This window comes from Periplaneta americana, chromosome 15 (assembly GCF_040183065.1).
Source record: "Periplaneta americana isolate PAMFEO1 chromosome 15, P.americana_PAMFEO1_priV1, whole genome shotgun sequence".
Lineage (NCBI taxonomy): Eukaryota > Metazoa > Arthropoda > Insecta > Blattodea > Blattidae > Periplaneta > Periplaneta americana.
The window spans coordinates 14,032,868-14,059,082 of NC_091131.1; the positions used below are offsets into that span (position 1 = coordinate 14,032,868).

A 26,215-nucleotide genomic window follows, 5' to 3' on the forward strand; every position below is an offset into this window, starting at 1 on the left:
TGCTTTCTGCGAACGCCAACGAAAGAGCTAAAATGGCGGGCGATTATATTAAGTATTTATGGAGCCTTAAGAAATGAATCAGCGAATCACAAGACGCACACGTTTAAATGTAGCCGACCTGCAACGCGATTGGCTGCCGGAAATTAGAGCGACGGGACTATAATTTACGGTATGTGTAGCATTAATAAAAAAAATTTAAACAGTTTATCTTAATGTATCTCCTTAAATGATCGGTAAATCTTTCTTATGTCACAGCCACTAATAAATAAATATAAAATTCCTTGGGTTTGAAGTAATGAGTAGTAGAAATTGATGTGATCACTGGGAGAGCTGTAAGCTCATCCAATCCGCCCTAAATACGTACCTTACTTATATACGAAAATCGTCGTGCGTGAACGAAGAACACCACCATATTTCTTTAATGTAACAGTGGGTTTCAGTGTTGCCAAGATAATAATATACACACCTAATCAAACCTAATCTAACCTGTCACATAATACTACACACCTATGGTAACATTCCTCACATTTAGTATCATTTCTTTTTCATGTATTGCCGGCTCTGCCAATCGTGTCGGTTTCCATCTAGTGGAAGTGGATCATACTACTAATTCGAAGAAGAAGCAATGGCGACTTTCATAATAATTACATTGTACATGTTTCGTCATATACTAAATGTGTTAATGTAGTAATAATAATTCTCTATATATAATACAATAAGATTTGAAATGTGTTGTGGTTGTGATAAAAGTATTGGAAATTGATTTATAGTGTCACATTATAGTGTACAATATTCGTTCAGTGGCTGTTGGATGCTCTAGATTGACCTCTTTTAAGAGAGTAATTAAATTGAGGAAAAGCCTCAAAGACCCCCGCCATGCATTCCAGGGTTAAGCCGAAATGTTAATGCTTTTTGTCCAGAAGTTTCTAACACAAACCTATTATTTATTAATATTTGAGGAGAAAAATTCGCTCCGACGCCGGGGATCGAACCCGGGTCCTTGGTTCTACGTACCAATCGCTCTGACCACTGAGCTACGCCGGATTCAATCCACAGCACCGGATCGAATTCTCCTCCTTCAATGTTTCCCTTTGTGGCCTGACTCCAAGTTAGGCATATATGTTGACATATATGTCCAATGTCAACTGCCATTATACTAGGAGCGCACTCAGCTGAGTGACTTGTTTGGCCGGGATTCCGCAGTTAAGTGCACAGAAATCTGTACAGACATATGCACTGCAGCTATGAGAATATTATAGATTTATTAATTTAGAGTGTTATTTTAATGTGATTCAATTCTTTCATCAAATTGTATAATTGAGGGGCGTTTTCACAAAACTCGTTATCTACAAAATCTTCTTTTTTTCAAGACAACTCATTTCTAAAATACACAACTGTAGATACCGAGTTTTGAAAAATCTCTTATATTTCAAGATCAATTTACTGATATACTTATCAACTTTAGCTTAATTCTGATAGCACCATTGGATTCTCCTGACCCAAAAACATAAGGAGACGCTAAAACCTCAAAATCGAAAAAAATGTAGATAACGAGTTTTGTGAAAACGCCCCTCAATTTAAAACCTGGGATCACTTAATTTATAATTTAAAATGCTACTTTTATTTTTAAGAAAATTTGTATTCTGATCGCTCAACAATTCTCACTCAGTGGAATGTGCCAATGAATCTCACCTGGTAGCATGATAATTATCTTCTTTTTTTTTTAAATTCCAGTCTTGCAGTTTTAAATTTACTATATGTTTACACTCTTTACAAATGTCTGTATAAGTTATTCCATTTTCTTGTCTCCTAATAATAGTTAAAACAAATTTTATCCATCTTTGTGATATATTCTGACCTATATTCATAGACTTACTAAGTGCTAGACCGCTCACTGGCGCTAGCGTTATGCTCCCAAATTGAACAGCCGACGAGCGGCCATTTGATTGGTTGAGCTGAATAAGTAGGCTATGGTTCGTTCGTGTGCTGCTTTTAATTGCAACAATCCACACTGATGTAAAGATAAAGTAGGAAGGAATGCTACATTTCACTGATTAGTTAATCTTTAATTTCTACAACGATTTTTCCTCCGTATTATGTTACAGAAGACAAACTATTGTACCTTTATAGGGACATCACTTTATTTTTACTAACATTTTTAACATTAACCTAGCTATACTCGGAAACACTGTTACCCCCCTTTCATTACAGGAGTTTGGAGTTGCTAGTGCAATATGTAAACAAATCATTTTACTAGCTATAGGAGGAGAGAAAAGTAGTGTATCCATTTATGTTACAGGGAAATATAGTATTACGATTTTCAGTTTGGTCATTACTTTACAGTATTTTATCAAAAAACAGTAGAATAGTAACATTTTTTTTTTCACAAACTCAAGTCTTCAGGCGGTCATATACATTATGTAATGTCTACTTTATTCAGCATATTACTAACCTAATTTATTCCTGAAAATTTTGTGAGCACTTCCGTAAGAAACCCCAATTTCTACAGCTAACTTCTCGACCGACTTATTAGGACCTCGCTGCATCCTTTCTCTAGCATCTTCTACAGCATCTTTTGTCACCTTTGTTGGCCATCTTACACATTTCTTCCTTTCTGTACACTCTGTTGCTCTAAATTTATCTACCAGATTAATGACATTTCTACGAAAATATCCCGTAATGATATAATCAGGAAATTGTGAAAAAAAAAGAAAGAAAAACTGCTGTTCACATTAGGTTATATTGTAATTCCAGTTTCCATCATCGTCCTTCATACCTATAAACAGTAAAACAAAACTCTTGTTTAAATAATGCTGTTAAGTACCGCACCATATTATAGGGTAACTCTAATCTTCACTTGTGCTCAGTCCAGACAGATAAATTCAATTATGCTACACACCATACTTGTGTGAAAATAAACTTCAATAATATAAGCTTTTTCTTCTACAGAAAATGCAACATATTTCTGAAACACACTGTACTCTGTACTGTTTATTTCACTGCTAGCAACAGCGACCGTAAGTTTGTGTGACTGACGTTAGCAAGGATATTAGTGAAAGGGGTGGGAGTCAAGTACATTTAGAAACGCAGGTACAATAAAAATTGAAGTAAAAATAAAGTGATGTCCCTGTACAACTATTTGTGTTTCAGGTTTCCTCTGAGTAAAGATTTCCTTAACCGAAAATGGATAGGTGCAATCCGCAGAGAGAATTTCTACCCTACAATGAATCATTCAGTGTGTTCAACGCATTTCGAAATAGTTGTTACCAGTGGCGTAGCATGAAATTTTGAGCAGGGGAAGCTAATTCAAGTTGTCTTTCATGCAATATGAGAAAACGTATTACAAAAATATAGTCTTAAAATAAATAGTAGTCAATGTCAAGTCAGCAGTCGAAGATTGGTTGGAACCTCGTAACACCAATAAGGCATGACCTCAAATGGTACGTAGTAAAATATGATTTCACGGTTTACACATATCTCTAACAAATAGACACGTATACGTATAACATTAGCTGACTCCCTGTCATAGAGGAATCACAATATTAACGGTCAATAGATACAGTATTAGTATCATTACGTAAGTATGCGTCTCTCTTTTGGTTGTATCCTTCATTGACAGCAAGGGAGTCGGTCATTTGTTTTTTAGATCACACTTTTGTTCGTAAGTCAGTCTTGATAATAGAATTGTCCTAAAAAATTCAAGTAAATTGGTGTCAGGAACTGTTATTTCACTCATTATTTATTATATCAGCCACAATGCACACTAACACTTCAACTGAACACAACTGATGAAAAGGGATAACTCGGAAACTACTTATTTTCAATGTTAAAGCTAGCTTCTTGATAGCCTTACGACCAGGATAGTTAAGTTAGAAAGGGATGGAAAATCTGCAGAAGAATGAGTGTGAGAAACCAGTCTGCTTGGAAGCTGGTGTGTGCAGGCTTCTAATTTACTGCTGCATCACAAATCATCCTGAGCTGCCGCATCACAATATTTAACGCGTAATCATAAATTCTATTAAAATTAATAAATAATTTTGTCCATGGACTGCAGATTTATTATGAAATTATTATTAACTGGGGAAGCTGAGCTTTTTAGCTTACATTGACGCTACGCCACTGGTTGTTACCTTTCAAACTACGCTATTACCATACACATTGTTATTGTCCTTCATTCACTCCATTGTGTTCAAACAGCTGTTGTTTCAGTGCATACATGAATAATTATTCACCGAATTTAAAGATCCAGAAACTGTATAAATTATAAAAAGTTAATTTTTTAATATGACCGATTGAAAGTAACTCTTATCTTAGTTACGGATTAATTAAGCAGTTTCTCATACTACTACTACTACTTATTGCTGCTGCTACTACTACTGATAATAATAATAATAATAATAATAATAATAATAATAATAATAATGTATCCCCGTCACATGCCATGAAGGCACTTGAGGGGCATGGTGGTAGACCCCCATGCTTTCCATGACCTCGGCACTAGAATGAGGTGGTGTGGTCGGCACCACGCTCTGACTGCCTTTTACCCGCGGGAAAGACCCGATACTCAATTTTATAGGAGGCTGAGTGAACCTTGGGGCCGTTTTGGAAGTTTGGCAACGAGAAAAATCCCGTCACCACCTGGGATCGAACTCTGGACCTTCCGTAGCCAGCTGCTCTATCAACTGAGCTACCCTGCCGCCCAATAATAATAATAATAATAATCTTATAATATAAAAATGTGGAGTAATGGTCAGCGCGTCTGGCTGCGAAATCAGGTGCCCCGGGTTCGATTCCCGGTCGGGAAAAGTTACCTGGTTGAGGTTTTTTCCGGGGTTTTCCTTCAACCCAATACGAGCAAATCCTGGGTAACTTTCGGTGCTGGAGCCCGGGCTCATTTCACCGGCATTATCACCGTCATATCATTCAGACGCTAAATAACCTAGATGTTGATACAGCGTCGTAAAATAACCCAATAAAAAACTCTCACCAGTATCAGGAACGAATGTCTAACGCTCGGCTTAGGCATATACCGTTCCTTATACCGACTAAACAACAAATAGAATATCCAGAAAATGCATGAAAATCTGTATATCTGTTAAAGTTCTAAATCACATTCCCTATCAATTCAGATAAAATTTGGAAAACATGATTGGGATTCTTCGCATGAAATTTTGTGTACAATACCAGGGCTCTCGTGGTAAGAAAGTCCATGGTTACTTAAACATTTTAGCTGCGAAGAAGACATTTTATATTGAAATCGACACTAGAGTGCACTGGTGTATCCACTTTGTAAAATGTATAGAAATGGTGGTGTCTGTTCTATTATTACTTCACATTTTGTTTGATTTTATTGCTGAACTTATGCGAATGTGATATGACTAACTAAGATAGAACATGTGAATACATATTCTAAGATAATTACCAATTTGCTGACGGATGTATGTAATGTCTTCATTACAATTTATGTAAGTACGTATGACATAACCTTTTTTTTCGACATGTAATTTTGTAATGATTTGATAAGCAATATATAGACATTTACTTCATAAGATTGCAAATATGATTTGATAAGCGACATATAAATATTTGGCCCAGCTGCACCAAACATTTACTTCATAGGGTTTGATCGTAATCGGATTAATAGACTGATCGGTCAGAATACCATGGTAGGTCCTAATGTGATTAGATTTGTTTCTGTGTGTGGTTAAGTGGACACGAAGAGACCTTCCGACCTTCGCTACTCGCCATCAACATTAATATTGTGTAAATGTAGTTTTATGGTATAATTTATTACGGTGTAAGTGGTGTAATGAATTCTGCATTACAATAACAACGATTTTGTGAATAAGACAAAGTTAGATTTTATGTGCACTGATAAATTATGATAGCTAAAGTCAATTAGCTACATTTAAACACAAAGGAAATAACATACTGTCATATTCCAGATTTCAACCTTTCAAGTTACTTCTGTCGGGACACTTACAAAAATGGAGGAACAGCTATTTTTGTGAGACAACATTTATCACATATAGAAAAAAAGAATACGTATTATCTAAACCAAGACAAAGTATTCGAACATGCTGTGACTGAAATTAGCGGTCAGGATTATAATTTAACTGTAGTGTGTGTCTATAGGTCCCCAGATGGCTGTATAAAAACCTTTTTAGAAAAGTTTGAACTTCTTTTAAATCACCTAAAAAGCAAAAAGAAACAATTAATTTTGTGCGGTGACTTCAACATAGATTTTTTAAATAGTGATGCTACCATAACAGAATTCAGATCACTAATTCGATCATATAATCTGATAGAAACAATAGACACTCCAACTAGAATAGCCTCTAATTCTAAAACATGCCTAGACCAAATAATTATTGACCATGATTCTTATCCATTCTCAGTAGGAAATATTGATATGGGTATCGCAGACCACAATGCTATATTCTTAAATATTTATGCATTTGAAAACCCTAAACCAAATAGCATTAAGCCAATTAGGTATAAAAGATCTTTTAATGATGAAAACGTTGAATATTTTAAACGTTTGCTAAGCAAAGAAAATTGGATTGAAGTAACCAACTTAACAGATGTGGATGCGAAAACAAACGAATTTATAAACTCAATAACTCATTATTTTGATGTTGCTTTTCCACTAAAAAAATGTACACTTACAAATAAGCAGTTCAACAATTCAAAAAATTGGGTAACGAAGGGGATTGTAACTTCTTGTAGGAGGAAAAAGGAGTTATATAAATTGTGCCAAATTACAAATAGCCTAGATCTTAAATTACATTATAAACGATATACCAGCATATTCAAGAAAGTTATACATGCAGCTAAACTGAAATTCAATGGAGAATTCATTATGAAAGCACAGAACAGAGGTAAAGCTATATGGGAAGTTGTAAAGAAAGAAACTTGTAAAAATACCAAAGTCTCAAATCAAGACTTTTCAATAATACATAATGGTCAAACAATTCAAAATTCCTTCGAAATAGCTGAAATTTTTAATAAATTTTTTGCAAATGTAGCAGACAATCCTAATAACCAGGTAACAGGTAGTCAGGAAACAACCTTACATGGAACAGGAAATGTAAACACCATATTTCTATCTCCCGTGACTGCAGATGAAATTCTCGATATAATAAAAAAATAAAAAATAATCTTTCCTGTGGACCTGATGACATTCCGGATGGTATTGTAAAGAAATGTGCCGTACTACTAGTAGCTCCACTAGTAAACATCTGCAATTCATCTTTAATTAGTGGTAAATTTCCCGAACAATTCAAACTCGCAAAAGTATGTCCTATATTTAAGAAGGGAGATAAACAAAATATTAACAACTATAGGCCGATATCTCTATTATCTACATTCTCCAAAATCCTTGAAAAAGTTATGTATAATAGATTAGTTCGGTTTTTAGATTGCAATGGTGCACTATCTAATGCTCAATTTGGATTTCAAAAAGGCAAAGGAATTAATAACGCCATATTCACTTTCACGGAATTTATTCTAAATTCAAAAGACAACAAGAATCAAACAGTTGGGCTATTCCTGGACCTGAGCATTTGACACAGTTGACCACATGATACTGATCCAGAAACTACAATGGTTTGGCATAAGGGGGTTAGCTAAAAGTTGGTTTGTTTCTTACCTAAGTGCAAGGCAACAATTTGTTGAAATAGGCTCAATGAAATCATATCCCACTATCATGAAAAGCGGGGTGCCCCAGGGTTCCATACTTGGCCCAATTCTATTTCTCCTGTATATAAACGACCTTCCCTCAAGGATAACACAAGCTAAAACCGTTCTCTTTGCAGATGACACCAATATTGTTTTCAATGCTCTTGATAAAAATAATTTACAGGAGAAAATAAATGAAACCTCAAGACAACTAGAACAGTGGTTAGCTAGCAATAGACTAAAACTGAATGTCAGTAAAACCGTTTGTATGTATTTCAGTCAGAAACAACTACACGACTCCATTGAAATACTACTTAATAATACTGGAATAAAGGACGTCGATTGTACAAAATTTTTAGGGATATGGATTGATTCCAACCTCACGTGGGAAAGTCATATTCAATTCTTAACTGATAAACTAAGTCGTTTGTGTTATGCTTTCCGTGTCCTAACCAATATAACTCCCAAGGAACTACTTAGAGCGGTTTACTTTGGCTATGTTCACTCTGTATTATCATATGGGATAATTATCTGGGGGTCATCATCAAAACTTGCACAAGTGTTTAGACTGCAAAAGAGAATATTGAAAATTATAAAGAAAGTACCTATTCGCTCGGATAGTAAAAAAATATTCAAAGAGTTTGATATTTTGCCCCTATCTTGTATTTACATTCTTGAAACAGTCTGTTTCATCCACCAAAATTATGATAGTTTTAAAATAAACTCTGATTATCACAACTACAGCACAAGAACATGCAATAATTTACATTTTAATCATCATAGGTTATCCAAGAGTCTCAATAGCTTATCACATACAGGGATAAGACTTTACAACAAACTCCCTGTTGAAACTAAAGCCCTTAGCTATGCTAGATTTAAAAAGTCAGTGAAACATATTTTACTTTTCCACATGCCTTTTACTGTCAATGAGTATCTTAGTTTAGCACTCCAAATTTAGCTTACAGTAGTTAGTATCTCCTTTTGTGTTTACTGCTCTTTTCTATCTGATTCATGTCTGGGGTGAGACTGCCCAAGAAGATAAGGAAACCAAGAACCTTGTACAAGTAATGGTCTGAAGAAAACTGTGGAGAATTGACTTCATTACTGAATGTGTTGATTGTATATTATTGTAGACATCTTGTATGTCGGAAAAACATGTATGTAACCGCATATTTATTATGTATTCACTCTGACGATGCCATGAAATCATTGTATTTCCTAAGGCTAATAAATATCTATCTATCTATCTATCTATCTATTTTTTATTATTAGTATGAAAATTACATAAGCCGTCTTATTGCCAACTTGTAAATTATTTTGTCTTTTAGTCTCTATGGAAGGGAGTTAGACCTCCTGCTGCATCTGCTTACTATTACAAGAACAGGAATTTCTTTTGTGGTGATCTTGTGATGGAATTGATGTTACACAGTTTATTGTACAACATTTATGATTCATGTAGTAGGCTTCTCAGACACTCCACTCGACAAGTGCAAAGAAGGTTTTCAGAGAATTTTCGGTTGTCAATAGTCATCCTACTGTGTATGGTGTTGTAAAAAAATTAAGGTGAAACGTTTATCCTGCTACGCACTACACACAGGAGAAAGAAACATACTTAAGTTATTGAAAATAACCTTAAAATTTTAGTACACCACTCTAGAGACACGATGTAATCACTTTAAAAGTTATAAACACACCCAAAATACCTTCATTTGTAATAAGTATACGTGACTATGATTTTCTCCAACATTTTCACGTGCAATGGTCTTCACATGCATGTAGTGGTTCACTGTGCAGGAAAACACTTCTTTCTTCGGTCCAGAATAAATCTATCTGTGTACCTACTAGCTACCAAAATGTGTACATGCAAGGCATACTGAAAGCCTGAACAAACCAACCAAACTTAACCTGTCACTGATCGTAGACTTTGAGAAAACTCGTTTTCTATCTGTGTACCATCATATTCCACCTCCCTCAAATCCATTTTAATAATATCCTCCCATCTACGTCTCGGCCTCCCCAAAGATCTTTTTACCTCAGGTCTTCTAACACCACAGTCTAGTATATACAGTCACGAAGCTCAATACGTAGTAAATATGCATATATTAGATAGTTGCTCACCACTAGGATCGCTAACATCGCCTCATTACAGACAATGCAAAATAGTACTGGCACAGTCTGTTGTTTCTAGCACCCTCAAAACTCAAGCTTCGTGACTGTATACAGTGAAACCTCTCCTTACGGACAACCCCAAGATACGGACACTCTTCATATACGGACAGATTTTTATGTTCCAACTGAAATAATATAGAAATAATGGTAAATTTAACTCTCGTTTACGGACACTCTCAGACACCAAAGTTTAATATTCACGAAATAGCTATTAATAAACAAACATCCCCAATTCGATTAGATAATGCAGTAATTATTCCTGCAGAGACACGGACACGGACAGCTGTTTCACAGTCCTAAAGCTTGCTTTACCTCCTGACTGCGGACAGAACTTGCATTTCAAGACCTAATGTGTTACAAAAATGGAAAATTTAGTTTTGAGAATTGTACAGAAATTCCTTAACATGAAAGAAGACAATAAGCGTCTCTTAGGCTACTACTAGCCCAGCCGGCTACCCCTTGTTAGCTCGAAGGGGGTGGATAAACAAAGTCATAAAATTTAACCTGTCTGATGGGTCCAAGATTTCCGCGATCGTGAAATTGTATTCGACACATGATGGGGGCTATATAGTAGGATTATTCTCTTCACTTCAATCAGTTGTTCTGCTTTGAGAGACATGGCACCTGAACGTAAAGATTAAGTTGAAAACTGTAATTCGCAATACTGCATAACTGTAGACCTAGAATAAAATTGCATGGCACAGTACTGCATTTTCCTTTTTTCAGTTTTATCAGCTGTAGTTCAGAGTTGCAAAGAATTTACTGTAGTACTGTATACTGTATTTAGAATTAAACTACAGTAATACATTTCATTTAAAGAGTGAAGGGATACATAATGCATATTATAAATTTACTGTTAGATTGGGGGGGCCTCCCTCCCAATAAAGGACACCTCCCAGATGCGGACAGGTTATTACGTCCCTTTGATGTCCGTAAATGAGAGGTTTCACTGTATAGTAGACTGTGCTAACACTATATGCATTTCTGGATTTACCCATATGTGGTACATGCCCTGCCCATCTCAAACGTCTGGTTTTAATGTTCTTAATTATGTTAGGTGAAGAATACAATGTGTGTAGTTCTGCGCTGTGTAATTTTTTCCATTCTCCTGTAACTTCATCCTTCTTAGCCCCAAATATTTTCCTAAGCATCTTATTCTCGAACACCCTTAACCTCTGTTCCTCTCTCAAAGTGAGAATCCAAGTTTCACAACCATTCAGAACAACTGGTAATATAACTGTTTTATAAATTCTAACTTTCAGTATTTTTGAAAGCAGACTGGATGACAAAGGCTTCTGAACCAAATAATAGCACACGTTTCCCATATTTATTCTGTCTTTAATTTCCTCCTAAGTGTCATTTATGTTTGTTGCTCCAAGTTATTTGAATTTTTCCACCTCTTCAAAGGATAAATTTCCTGTTTTTATATTTTCATTTCGTTACTATGTTCTGGTCACGAGATATAATCATATACTTTGTTTTTTCGGGATTTACTTGCAAATCTATCTCTTTACTCTCTTTAAGTAAAATTCCCATGTTTTCCCTAGTAGTTTGTGGATTTTCTTCTAACATATTCACGTCATCGACATCTGACCCTGTACCTTACGAAAAACACTTTTATTTTTCCTGATATTGTAAATTTATGAAGTTTAATTTCATCATGAAATAACGCAACACAAATCAGACATCAGTCCTGTGTGTGGTGTGTAGCAAGATCGAAGTTTCAATAAAATTAGCAGTGATCAGAAGTGTACAAGAGGAAAAGTGTAGAAAGAGGCGACATGTTTTGACACAGAAATCTCTCAGAAGGCCGCCAGCAGTGTATTTCTATTGTGTCCAAATGCCGTCATGCAGAGCAGTGGGTTAGTTTCAGAAACTTCTATCAGCACAGATATACCAAATTTAGTATTACACAATAGTAGATTTTAAATGATTTTCTCTGGTTTAAAATGTTTCACCAATACCCAAGTCGGGAATTTTATGAGTCTCTAATGATGAGAAAGAGGAATAGGATGACCTTCACCATCATCATCATCATCATCATCATCATCATCATCATATAGCCTAATGTTTCTAATTTGACTAGGTTTACAAAACATATTCCTATATGCCATCACAGTATTCAGTCAATGTTATTTATTTATTTATTTAATTACTTAATTTATTTATTTATTTATTTTATTTATTTATTGATTTATTTTATTTACTTTATTTATTTTATTTATTTATTTATTTTATTTTATTTATTTAATTTTATTTATTTATTTAATTTATTTTATTTATTTATTTATTTTATTTATTTATTTAATTCATTTAATTAATTTATTTATTAAATTATTTATTTATTTAATTTATTTATTTAATTAATTAATTTTATTTTATTTATTTATTTATTTAATTTATTTATTCATTTTATTTTATTTATTTTATTTCATTTAATTAATTTATTTATTTAATTAATTTATTTATTTATTTAACTTAGTAGAGATAAGGCCATCAGACCTTCTCTTCCTCTCTACCAGGGGATTACAACTACAATATTAAGAATACAATTACAATTAATATTAAATTTACCAATACAATAAAAATCGAAATACTAAAAGATTAACTGATTAATAAAAGCTAGACAGTTTATTGTAAAAGTTAAGAAGAGAGAAGCCCACACCTGTGGAGTAATGTTTAGTGTGTCTGGCCGCGAAACCAGGTGGCCCAGGTTCGATTCCCGGTCGGAGCAAGTTACCTGGTTGAGGTTTTTTCGGGGTTTTCCCTCAATCCAATATATAAGGCGTTCAGAAGTCAACATGATTAACTCCTTTTCCAAAGATTTTGAGATATTCAAGGTTAAAGTTAAACACACACTATTAATTCTGTGATGTAGTCGAGAAGAATACTGCAGTCTGTGGGCTTTTTACTGAACTAAGGAACAAATGACATTGACCACTGAAAATATGGTCAATTTAATACATTGCCAACTTATAAACTCTGAAATAACCAAACGTAGAGTTAATCATGTTGACTTCTGAACGCCTCATTTGAGCATATGCTGGGTAACTTTCGGTGTTGGTCCCCGGACTCATTTCATCACCTTCATCTCATTCAGACGTTAAATAACCTAGATGTTGATAAAGCGTCGTAAAATAATCTAAAAAAAAAAGAAGAGAGAAACATTTTTTTTATTAATTAAGTAAAAATTAAACCTACTCTATGCAGTAATAAAATGCTTAATAAGCTTCTTTTGAACACTACTAAATTCCTACAGTCTCTGATGTCACTGGGTAGGGTATTCCACAAGCGCGAGAGCGAGATTGTGTATGATGATGAATACAATGATGTCTTGTGTGTTGGTATGGCTAGTATGCGGCTATTTTGCGTGCGTGTGAAGAGATTATGATAAGATAACAGATAACTGAAACGGGAGGCAAGGTAGGTAGGTAGGTAGGTGTAGAGGTGTGAAGGACTTGGAAAAGGAGAACAAGAGAATGAAAATTTCTACGTTCGTTAAGCCTTAGCCAGTTTAGAGTTTGGAAGGATGGGGTAATGTGGTCAGCGCGACGGACATCACAGACGAAGTGAACACAAGGATTATGAACACTTTGTAATTTTTGCGACTGGTTGACATTGAGGTCAGTCAGTAGAAAATCACAATAATCGAAGTGTTATATGCAGTGTTAGAATTGACATGTTTAATCGTAACAGAGAAGTGGTTGTCTTTCAGGAAAATGTGGGGGCCAGCTCTGCCTCACAATCTCTCTGTGCTTCATCTCTTCCTGCGACTTGCAAGGCATTGCCACACTGCTGGTTCCTTGTCTGGGAAAGCTATTCGGCAGTCGTTCATAGACTATTATGTCAAGGAACATGATCACACATTCCTGAGGTCAAGTCCAGTTGTGCCATTCTGCGACCCAACTGTGGCTTTTGTCAACGCTGGAATGAATCAGGTACGTATCTATATTATGAAGGCCTACATTTTGTGTTTTTCATGTTTTTAGTATGTGTATGTTGCTGTTGTTTAGCCAACTGTCTGAAGACAGGTCTGAACCTCATAATTGATGGAGAGAGTGGAACGGAGAAAAATTCTCTCCGGCACCGGGATATGAACCCGTGTTTTCATCTCTACATGCGGATGCTCTATCCCAGTGTTTCCCAATCTTTTTAAGTTCACGGCACCCTTGAGAATAACATTAAAAACTGGGGACACCCTTTCTTGAATTAAAAAAAATTAGGTTTAATATATTCATTTATTGAAAGATGATATAATAAGTAACATACATCATAACATAATACGGTAAACCTTACTACAATCACTTAGTAAAAATACATCAATTTTATATATTGTTCTGTCGAAGTCTCGGGAATGTTCATGAGGAAGCGAGTAGTCTATACTGTTCTCCAACCAGGAGATCAACCGTGACAGGAATGTGCTTACTATTGCGTCATCTATTACAGCAAAGTAGATAGATAATATTACCACTATAACGCCAGTTTAAAAACCATGCGCCCTTCTGCATATGTTATTTCCTGTATGGAGGGATTAAAAGATCAGGGGTGCTATTCATAGACATTTCGCTAGCCCGGGCTATGAGCGTGCTAAACAGGATTCATATCATATCACATCGCTGACACTGGTTTATGAATACGAAAAACGTTAGTTCTCTGATCATCCACCGAAAGCCCGCGCTAAGAATGTCTATAAATACGGCCCCAGGAGATTAACAGTGATCTAATTTTGTAACTAGGGCAGTATAAATATGTGTATCAACGTTATCGTTTGTGCTGTGAGAGCTAGCCAATAGAGATACGAGTACCCACGTGTGTGACCTTATGACATCTTATCACATAAACATTCATTCACAGGATTACCCCGCTGCGTCTCATTCCCCAGAGACTTTCTCGTGGTTGGAGTACAGTACTACTGTAGTATACTGAATCGGGAATGTTCGGCAGGGATTGGCTGTAATGCCATCTGCCAGAGCCGGATACAAGTATAATTGAATCATCAAAATGAACCGATCTATAGTGCATGAGAGTAATTAATTTGACTTATTTTATTTCAAGACCTTACAAGACTTTATACTTAAGTAGACACTAATTTGTTTGGTTTATTTCAATATCTCACGGCACCCCTTAGCCGATCACGCGGCACCCGGGGCACACCGGTTGGGAACCACTGCTCTATCCACTAAGCCACACCGGATTCCCATTCTGATGCTGGACAGAATCCTCTCAGTTTAAGTTCCACCTCTTAGGTTCACTCTTAGGTTCCACCTCTTAGGCCAACCTTCATGCACTGTGTCGCAGATGTTTCCAGTGATACAATGTACACACAGTGTGCAGAGGTGCACTCATTACGAGTGACTAAGCGGCCGGGATCTGACGGAATAGTGCCATCTTAAATCACATTAAGTGATTATTTTTCGCATATCATATATTACGATGTACCAATTAATGTGATTTAAGATGGCGTTTATTTCGTCGGATCCCAGCTGCTTAGTCACTCGTCAGAGTGCACCTCTGCACACTGTGTATACATTGTATCACTGTCACACATCTGTCACACATCTGCGACACACTAGAGGGAACCTAAAAGGTGGAACTTAAACTGAGAGGATTCTGTCCAGCATCAGAATGGGAATCCGGTGTGGCTTAGTGGATAGAGTGTCAGCACGTAGAGTTGAAAACCCGGGTTCAAATCCCGGTGCTGGAGAGAATTTTTCTCCGTTCCACTCTCTCTTCGTCATACGATGACGCAGAATTTCTGCATGGAAATATCATAGGTACTTCAGTACATCGTAATATACTCATAAGTGATACCAAAAAGCACCATTTATGAGGCAACTAGGCCAGGAGATAATGGGGTAGGATAGCCAGTTCATTTTCCCCCCTCAGTATATGTATAATCCAGAAAAATGTAGGAAGTAAGATTTTTAAAATGAAGAACCTGGAATATTGTCAAAGTAAAATGCAATAAAATACAGAAACAGAAGTTAATTGAATCAAAATGTATTTCTATAATAATGTGACATTTGTTTACTGTCTACAATATCATATTTTCAGAAATTAAGGATTTTTTGCACAACTTGGACTTATCTCTTATTGTATTTTAAGAATTCTTGTTAGGATAAGTATTTCGTTTATTTATGCTGTTGAATTTTGTATATACTCACAGGATATCACTTTTGTAAGATATTACGATGATACAATAGTGTTCTGCCCAATGGAAGGGCCTTCACTACAAGCCCAGTATTCTAAATCTTCCCTCTTGTCTGCCTTCCTCTTTGTCTCCACAGATGATCCATGTAGTCTATCTTAATTATGTCTATCATGTTATATCTTGAATTGAATTCGATTATTATTATTATTATCATTATCATTATCATTATCATTATCATTATCAATAATTGTCTTATTTTTTTTTATACTTTGTCTCATTTATTTTGACCTGCTGTTCACATTTTATTATGCTTTTTCCTTTCTTTCTGTATGTTATATATTATGTTTGATTTCTACTTACTTATTGTTTACATTTTATTATTATTATTATCTTATTCAGGTTTGTGTGTAAAATTGTAGTGTAAAAAAAAAGGTAAAGGTATCCCCGTAACATGCCATGAAGGCACTTGGGGGCATGGAGGTAGAACCCCATGCTTTCCATGACCTCGGCACTAGAATGAGGTGGTGTGGTCGGCACCACGCTCTGACCGCCTTTTACCCCCAGGAAAGACCCGGTACTGAATTTTATAGGAGGCTGAGTGAACCTCGGGGCCATTCTGAAAGTTTGGCAACGAGAAAAAATCCTGTCACCATCTGGGACCGAACCCCGGACCTTCCAGTCTGTAGCCAGCTGCTCTACCAACTGAGCTACCCGGCCGCCCAAAATCGTAGTGTACTTTGTAAATTTGTAGTGTTTTTTGTAACGCAGTTTTACTACTGGTTGAGTGTTAGAGAAGGCCGTATGGCCTTAACTCTGCCAGATTAAATAAATCATTATTATTATTATTATTATTATTATTATTATTATTATTACTTACTTACTGGCTTTTAAGGAACCCGGAGGTTCATTGCCGCCCTCACATAAGCATGCCATTGATCCCTATCCAGTCTCTACCATCATATCCCACCTCCCTCAAATCCATTTTAATATTATATTATTTTGAAGTTACAGGAGAATGGAGAAAGTTACACAGCACAGAACTGCACGCATTGTATTCTTCACCTGACATAATTAGGAACATTAAATCCAGACGTTTGAGATGGGCAGGGCATGTAGCACGTATGGGCGAATCCAGAAATGCATATAGAGTGTTAGTTGGGAGGGCGGAGGGAAAAAAATACCTTTGGGGAGGCCGAGACGTAGCTGGGAAGATAATATTAAAATAGATTTGTGGGAGGTGGGATATGATGATAGAGAATGGATTAATCTTGCTCAGGATAGGGACCAATGGCGGGCTTGTGTGAAGGCGGTGATGAACCTCTGGGTTCCTTAAAAACCAGTAAGTATATGTATCTTTGCAAGTTTTGCTAAGTTTTCGATAAAATATTATGTAAATTCGTTTATACATTTTTTCGACATGAAAAACACAGTGAACTGCTAAGCCTATGTAAGAACAAAACACTGCTGTAAAGAAACTGACTGACAAGAATAGGAAACCTGACTTAGAGCACGCACGCACGCACACAAACACACACACACACACACACACACAGTACTGCGACAGACTTCTGGGCTGTGCCATTCATCTTTATGAAATCAGTTAGGATAATTTCTTATTATACATTATAAATGTACGAGGTGTACTAATTAAAATCTGATCCAATCCATGTGTAATGATGCTATTTTCCTAAAACGGTTTAATGCTGATGATTTTCTGGTTGCAGTTCAAAGGTGTGTTTCTGGGAAACGCAAAAGCTCCATGTGCACGTGCTGCCAACAGCCAGAAATGTATCAGGGTAGGAGGAAAACACAATGACTTGGATGTCGTTGGTGCAGATGGCTACCATCACACTTTCTTTGAAATGCTGGGTAGTTGGTCGTTTGGAGATTATTTCAAGGTTTGTTATTAAGACATTACATTAACTCTTAATTTTGCCTATTACTTACTGTTAAGAGACGAAGAGAAAAACAACCTTTAAAAAAATGGCATGAATATGTCGAGACCACATAGCAGTGATGTCAAAGTAAGCGCATTTTTCTGACCTTGATGTCGTGCACAGGCATCAAGCGCTAGGCATGGAAGGAGAAATAAGCAGCCTGTTGGATTAAGAAAACAGTGGTGCACAAACTTCAAACGGAACGTGAAATTTTATGTCGTTATTTTTATATCGCTTTTTTCGGTTTGATATTATCTGTATTGTCTGTAAAGCAAAAGTACTAACATCAATTTCTTAATATTGCAGTTCTGTTTGAAACGTTAATAACATAATAAAGAGTTAAAAAGGAATATTCACATAAATTACATAGTAGTACAACTGTACCGTACTAAGTAAATGAAACACATCATTCATAAAGAAAGTGATATCCAAAAAAATAAATAAATAAAAGAGACTGAGTATGATATGATAAGTTGGAATTATATTGATGGTATCTTTAGCCTTATAAAAGTAATCAATAAACTAATCAATACAATATTATAGTACAAAGTAAAGTTACCTAGGTACTGTAAATGTTTTAAGTGTAACTAATATTCCATAAAAAATTCTTATCGCATTATGCTTTTAAAGTGATATTGGTGAGCAACTTCTTATCATCAGAATATTAAATTATTTTCTCGAAATCTGCTGAAGCTATAGAGCTGACATTTTTACAACACATGGGCACGTATCTTTTGCTTATGATGTACCAGTAGTTGCTTTGTTAATTCATTTCCTTACAAACAATTTCCATGCGAATATCTTCAAAATTTTCGATACACTATCTTCAGTAATACGTATATACGGTATATTAGATTTACGAAAACATTCTGTAAGGCTACTAAATAAATACGCCTATACCTGAAAATTTCACTTTTCTATACGAAAAGTTGAGAAAATATTTGTTTTGAATAAAAAAATCAAACTTGTGAAAAAAGAATATTAAAATTAAAACTTACATTCTTATAATGCACTTTTACTTCTCAGGCAAATCTAAAAATTAACATGGATATTTTTAATAAGTTCTCTTCCCTTTATCCATTGAATCAGTGCTGGCCATCCCTGAATATAGCTCGACCAAGCGGCATATACTACCTCTTTCGTCTGTCTCTTTCCTTTCCACTGTAAAGCGCTCAGGCTCTCCTGAGCTCTAAAGGGCGCGCTTGCGCCTATGGGCATCATTTGACATGACTGCCACATAGTATCACTAGGTTCAAAAAAATTTTAAATTATGGTTTATTTAATGATGCTGACAACTGCTGAGGTTATATCAGCGTTGTAGGTGTGCCGGAATTTTGTCCCGCAGGAGTTCTTTTACATGCCAGTAAATCTACTGACATGAGTCTGTCGCATTTAAACAAACTTAATGGCATCGATCTGGGCCGGGATCGAACCCGCAACCTCGAGCACAGAAGGCCAGCGCTATACCGTCTAAGCTACCCAGGCCGACTACTAGGTTCAATGCATGAGCTTGAATGAAAATTATTTTTTTTATTAATCACTTTCTTTCATTTTGAAGTTTCTGTCTCTGATTGTTTCATAAACAGTTAATGTTACATGTATGTGAGTAAATTGTACAAACTATTTGACTCCTCATTTGCAGAAGGAGGCATGTGAACTCGCCTGGAACCTGTTAACAGACCGTTATGGTCTCCATCCATCCAGATTATATGTCACATATTTTGGAGGTGACCCTGCTATGGGTTTGAGGCCCGACTTGGAGACTAGAGACATCTGGAGGCAAATAGGGTGTGTACTTATTAGAAGAGACTCGTTAGGAAAGTATGTTCAACAGTTTCCTTATAAGTAAAAAGATTCTGCATTAATAATATTTTTTTCACCCATTCTTGAGAATCTTAACCATTATTTTGAAGCATTCATATCTGAATATAAAAAAATGCTGTATTGTTGATGTGATTTTAGATAAACATTTCAAAAATGTCTATTTTCATAATCTTTCTTTCTTTCAGCCTTTTCTTAATATCTTGTCCTTTCTTTTTTGCTTCTTTTCTTCACGTGTTTCTTCCTTTCGCTCTTTCTTCAACCTTTCTTTTTGGTTATCTTCTTTCTTTCAATCTTCATTTTCTTTGTCTTTAGCTTTTCTTTTTTGTGTCTAATCTGTTTCTTTTCTGCTTATTGTCTTTCTTTCTCTGTATATTTTCCTATACATCTCTCTCTGGCCCCCTTTACTCTATTCCTTTGCTCCTTTTTTCTTTCTCATTCTCATTTTATATATATGTTTCAAAAATACGGGGCATAATTTCAGGTATGTATTTCCCACATGTAGACAATCAAAATAGTTCATTACATGTGTCCGGAAATGCTTCATTTCCGAGTTATGGCCTTCACAACATTGAAATTCACGGGAACGTTTTTCTTTCCGCAGGTCGTTGCCGTCAAAGGAGACATTAAGAGGGCACTCTGACAGTTCATTCCAAGGCAAAGGTTACGTTCAGTGTTGTGTAGGCGTTAGACTGTGCGACATGTATTCAAATCAAGAGCTGGCAGAGATACACTTCATGTACGGTAAGGCGGACGGCAATGCTGCGCTGGCTCGTCGTTTGTACCAGGAGAGGTACCCACAGCGACAATGTCCAGATCGGAAGACATTTGTACGTCTGTGCGAGTATGGAAAATTTAACTCTCCTGGTTTGGGAAGGGGACGACCAAGATCTACAACTCCAGAAGTACAGGAGGAGATTCTGGAGGCTGTGAACATGACTCCTTCTATCAGCACATTTAAAATCATTGGTTTATTTGTCTCCGGTGCCTGATTTGGAATCCCTTCGGAATCGAATTGTGGCATGTTCTGAGGACATACGCAATACTCCTGGAGTTTGGGATCGTGTTCGCAGGTCAATGAGACATCGATGTGAGGTCTGTATTCAAGCAGGAGGTGGACATTTTGAACATCTTCTGTAATGACAACGACCTGCGGAAAGAAAAACGTTCCAGTGAATTTCAATGTTGTGAAGGCCATAACTCGGAAATGAAACATTTCCGGACACATGTTGTAATGAACTATTTTGATTGTCTACATGTGGGAAATACATACCTGAAATTATGCCCCGTATTTTTGAAACACCCTATATATATATATATATATATATATATATATATATATATATATGCAGGCTATATTTTTTTTTACTTTGTTATTTAACGATTCTTGGCATCTCTCAGTGCAGTCCCTACCGGAGATCCGATTGAGGGACTATTTTACCTACGGAGAATTTTACACTGAGGGACTCCATGAATATAAACAGTGAAAAATATAGTGGGACTGCGTTGGTGGTAATGCAGCTTATGTGGGTACCTCTTTGTTACTTGTTAGATTAAACAACTAGTTAAGCCCCCTCACCACGACAAGGTGGGAACCATGAGAGGGTGCAATTGGCTCTCTTCTGACAAAGGAAAAATTTTACAGTCTGTACAAAAGAAACCAAATGACCTGGAAATGTACAAAAACTTGCCCAGACATGTTCAAACATTTTTAATAAGAGCCAGAACAGGTCACATTGTCACTCAATTGTACCTACACTGATTTCACATTTCTGATAATCCTACCTGTCTGTGGTGTAATAATCATGATGAAGATCTGGAACACATTCTTCTATATTGTCCATCCATAAACCACAAGAGAAGTAAAATAAAATCATCAGTACCAGTTGCAGAAGACACAGCCCTGCAGTGTATATTGACTACATCCCAACTCTGGCTACTAGCAACAGGCATCTATAATGAACCGATCAAAATACCCCTCATTTCTAGTGAAAAACAACAACCGAATAGACTACAGTGGTCTTTATGTTGTCAGCAAACAGCTGGATACATTAAGAAGATTGATTGATTGATTGATTATTTAATGATGCTGTATCAACTACGATGTTATTTAGCATCGATCGAGTTGGTGGTAATAAGGTGAGGCCTACGATTTGCCATAGATTACCTGACATTTGCCTTACAGTTAGGAAAAACCTCGGTAAAATGCAACCAGGTATTCAGGCCAAGCGGGAATTGAACCCGTCCTCAAGCACAACTCCAAATCAGCAGGCAAGTGCCTTAGCCGACTGAGCTAGACAGGTGGCTCTCATTCTCTTTCTTCTTACCTTTATTTCTCTTTGTCTCTTTCTTTCTGCTTTGAACTTCTCCTTTTCTCTCATTGTTTTGATCTCCTTTTTACCTCTTTGTCCTAATATGTCTTTTCTATTTTTTTTCTCTCGTTCTTCATTTTAATTTTCTTTCATTTTATCTTCTCTTTTAATTTTTTTTATCTCTCCATTTCTTTCTGTTCCTTCTGTCACTTTTTCTTTTTTCCTATCTTTGTCTCATTCTCTTGTTTGCCTATACTTTTCACTTTCTCGCCTTTTGTTTTTTCCTCTCTTATGTTTCTTTTTCCAATTTAATTAATTCATTCTTTTTTCTCCTTTCTATTTGTTTTTCTTCTTTTAATCTCCCCCTTTTGGTCTGATTTTTATGTCTCTCTTGTTTTATCACTTGGCCTTTCTTCCTGACTTCAATTTCCCTCATCCTCCCATTATTTTTTATTTTCTTACTTTTTGCCTTATTTCTCTGCTTCTTTTCTTCCTGCACTTTTTAGGCAAAAGTCCAGCATTGATAGTAAGTCATCATACATCATTTGCTGTGACTGTAAGAGCTGTAAATGACCACTGTTAGTAAATTATTGCATTGAAATATCACAGAAAAGAGTTATCTTGGTACATTGTACAAAATTGGTATTCTTCATGAATATAGAACAAGAAAATGCACTTGTCTTCTGTAAGTTAAAATATTTTAGTAGTTGCTATGGTAATTATAAGTACTGGTATTATAACAAGAGTCAACTGTTTCCCAGTTTCGTTTTGGTTCCTGCTTAAGGGGAGTCTGTACTTCCATATCTTACAATGTTAAATTCCTCAATTTTGAGTACACTTTTCTCAGAAGTTATAAAAGAAACAAATGTAGAAAAAATAGGGCATATATAACATACCTTTATGTACACAACCGGTTGAATAAATTTAAAATCCCACTGAGCGGTTGGCAAAAAAAAAATTGATAACATTTTTTGCATTAAGAATTACTACAAATTATTTTTTATTTTTGCTGAAGATAGAAATAAACACAAATTTTTTAACCTACTGTGTAAAATGTCATCACATTGATGTTGTATATTAATTTCAGCCGTCTGGGTACAATACTTTCTGAGAAAAGTGTACCAGAGCCACAAAAAATAAGAAAATGCAGAAAAATGGTGTCAAAGTTTTCATATCTTGCAATGTTAAATTCCTCAATTTTGGGTCCACTTATCTCAGAAGTTATAAAAGATACAAATGTAGAAAAAATAGAGCTTATGTAACATACTTTTAGCTATAGGCCACAACTGGCTAAATAAATTTAAAATTCCACTGAGCGGTTGGCAAGAAAAAAATTTTCATTGATAACATTTTTTTGCATTAAGAATTACCACAATATTTTTGCTGAAGATAGGGCTAAAAGCTTACAACTAGAAGAAATAAAATCATATCATTTTACACATATTAAACTACCGAAAAACGATAAAAACCAAAATTTCATTTTTTGTCAAAATTCGGTGTACAGACACATTCCAAGGCACTAGTGTATTTAAACTAATTAAGAGGAAAATGTAGTGTAGACTACAAAGGAAGTGTAGAGTAGAAATTGTCAGTAATATCAGCAGTATTCTATGTACAAGTTTGTGTGATGGCATATTTTTTTCCATTTGCCTGCCCAGTGTTTCATCAGATCGCATTATGCCGTTTGGTTCAGATGACAACTTCTGGGAAATGGGAGTGAGTGGACCATGTGGTCCATGCACAGAGATTCATGTGGACCACATTGCCGGCCGGAAGCAAGCAGCAGACAGGGTCAACAAGGGACATGACGACCTCACAGAGATCTGGAATCTGGTCTTCATACAGTATGACAGGTAATTTTGGCAGGAAGTGTTTTGTGTACAAATTTGATGCATGGTTCATCTTCTGTGTTTGGTACTACCTTTGGATGCAGGTATTACAACTAAGGACCTGTATTTTTAGAGAAAAAATAATCTTAAATGTGTCTTTCACTGCATGAGAAAGTAAAGGTTGGTGTCTTGTAGTGATTGGGTGAATAGAGGGTGAGACAAAGCCACACACACTTATGCTGCCTTTACAGTTGAATTTTAACGAGGGCAATGAATGGCCACTAAATTTTGTATGACGCCCTGTTGTTCAGTGCCAGGGTTTTTTTTTGTCATAAATATATGGTACGGGCTTTCTAGCTTTCTTTTTCTTTGAGTCATGTTAAAAGATTTTTATTGCTTGGTTGGATTTGAACTCTCATATCTTCATTCCAGTGCAAAGTGTGGTAGCCACTAGACTAAGAGTGGATGGGTAAATTTATTTACAGGAGGGTCAAATGAAAAATCAACATTTTTTGGCTGGCCAGAGGCTTTTATTCTGTAATTTTACTTCAGTGTTCATTTTTAAAAATCTGAAAACGAAAATTATAGATTGTCATGAACCCATGAATGAATTAAAGTTAAACACTTTTTCTGAATACTGCGAGAATCATACATAGCCTATCGAAAAAAATTGTGTAATTCTGAAATACAGTAGAACTTGGTTATAGCGACCTCGTTTTGTGCGACACCTCACCTATAACGTCAAATATTCTGTGGTCCCAACTAATTCCCCATAAAACATATGCTTTTCTACCTTGCTTAATACGACAAACGCATATGCGTCTACCTCGCATATAACGTCATTTTCAACCTCAGTTTGGAATACAGTTTTCTAAGAACTAAAGTATTTTAAGAAATATTTTGCTGAAATCTGGCAAATCCTTTACTGTTCCCTTCTATCATAGACCAGGCAGATTCCCCATCCCATTGTAACCTGCCCGAATTCATGTGATATTAATGATACCTGCATGCGGTCAGTTTCGACAGAAAGTTTCACTAACTGCACGCATTTTAACGCAGTATGGCCACTAAAAGAAGTGAGTGGCACTTTAGAAGCCATTAGAATTGTGAACATTTCTATGAAGCTAGAGGAGGGAGTATGAAGGTAGGAGAAGGAGCAGTGAAATTGCAACTGAAATAATGAACATAGAATTTAATTTAGAAAGTGTATATTGGGCAAGTAGGAGACAACAGAGTAAAATGACTGATTACTTCACTCCTCAGTAAATAAGTTTGTGAGTAATGAACAAACTGTTTTAATACAGAATACTGTATTTATAATTGTACATGTATTTTATTGTGTTCATGGTATGCTTAAAAGTGAATACATAAATCTAAAATAAGCCTAATATTATATTTATTATTTTTCATTTTCCACCTCACTAGACTGATAATACATATGAATCTCGGTTACTACGACACTCGTTTATAACAACATAATTTTCAAGGTCCCGTAGATGTCGTTATAACCAAGGTCTACTGTACTTAACTGTGGTATTACCGTATATACACAAATACTCCGCGCCATTGAATAATCCATGCACCCTGATTTTAGGAGAGAAAAATTAAAGCAAAAAATAAAAACAAATAAAATTGGCTGTAATTTGTGTTTTAAATAATGTATGCACCCCAGTTTTTCTTCGCTAAATTTCAGAAAAATATGCGCGGAGTATTTGCGTATACTATCAAACAGGGTTTCGCACCAGAAAATCTACAATTAACCAGATTTTTATTTTACGACAAATATTAGAAAAAATGAAGGAATTTTGTATCCCAATTCATCTGCTTTTTATCGATTTTAAGTGTGCCTATGATAGTATTAATAGGGAAAGGCTCTACGTGGCAATGGAAGAATTGAATATCCCAACTAAATTAATTAGAATGGTTAAATTGCTAATGAGTAACACATACAACCAAGTTAAAATACAGAACCTAACATCGAAACCATTCCAAATACACAATGGAGTTCGTCAAGGAGATGCGTTAGCATGCCTCCTATTCAATATTGCATTGGAAAGTGTCGTCAGGAAATCTGAAGTGCAAACACGGAGCAACATTTTTTATAAATCCACACAAATATTGGCATTTGCGGATGACATTGTCATTATTGGCAGATCCGTGAAATATGTAAAGCAAGTGTTCCTTTCCTTGGAACAGGCTGGAAAAGAAATAGGCCTTATTATCAACGAGAGGAGAACAAAATATATGTTGGCAGATAATGGAAAGATAGTTGACAAAATAGACAGCCTGCAGATATCAGATTATAATTTTGAGAAA

At 35.7% G+C, this 26,215-nt stretch overlaps 1 protein-coding gene and 1 non-coding gene across 3 annotated transcripts in view; one reads left to right on the top strand and one right to left on the bottom strand.

Moving 5' to 3' along the window:
* Positions 1 to 971: 971 nt before the first annotated feature.
* TRNAY-GUA (transfer RNA tyrosine (anticodon GUA)) lies at positions 972 to 1,044 on the bottom strand. Its single transcript has one exon. It is a non-coding gene; the product is annotated as a tRNA-Tyr (tRNA).
* Positions 1,045 to 5,279: 4,235 nt separating this feature from the next.
* Positions 5,280 to 26,215, top strand: part of AlaRS-m (alanine--tRNA ligase, mitochondrial) — a 62,656-nt gene continuing 41,720 nt past the window's right edge. For both annotated transcript variants that reach the window (XM_069846718.1, XM_069846719.1), the window contains exons 1-5: positions 5,280 to 5,465; positions 13,565 to 13,787; positions 17,725 to 17,898; positions 19,580 to 19,725; positions 23,729 to 23,923. In XM_069846718.1, the coding sequence (XP_069702819.1) occupies positions 5,437 to 5,465; positions 13,565 to 13,787; positions 17,725 to 17,898; positions 19,580 to 19,725; positions 23,729 to 23,923 (767 nt within the window). In that variant the 5' untranslated portion in view covers positions 5,280 to 5,436. The remainder of the gene's footprint in view (positions 5,466 to 13,564; positions 13,788 to 17,724; positions 17,899 to 19,579; positions 19,726 to 23,728; positions 23,924 to 26,215) is intronic.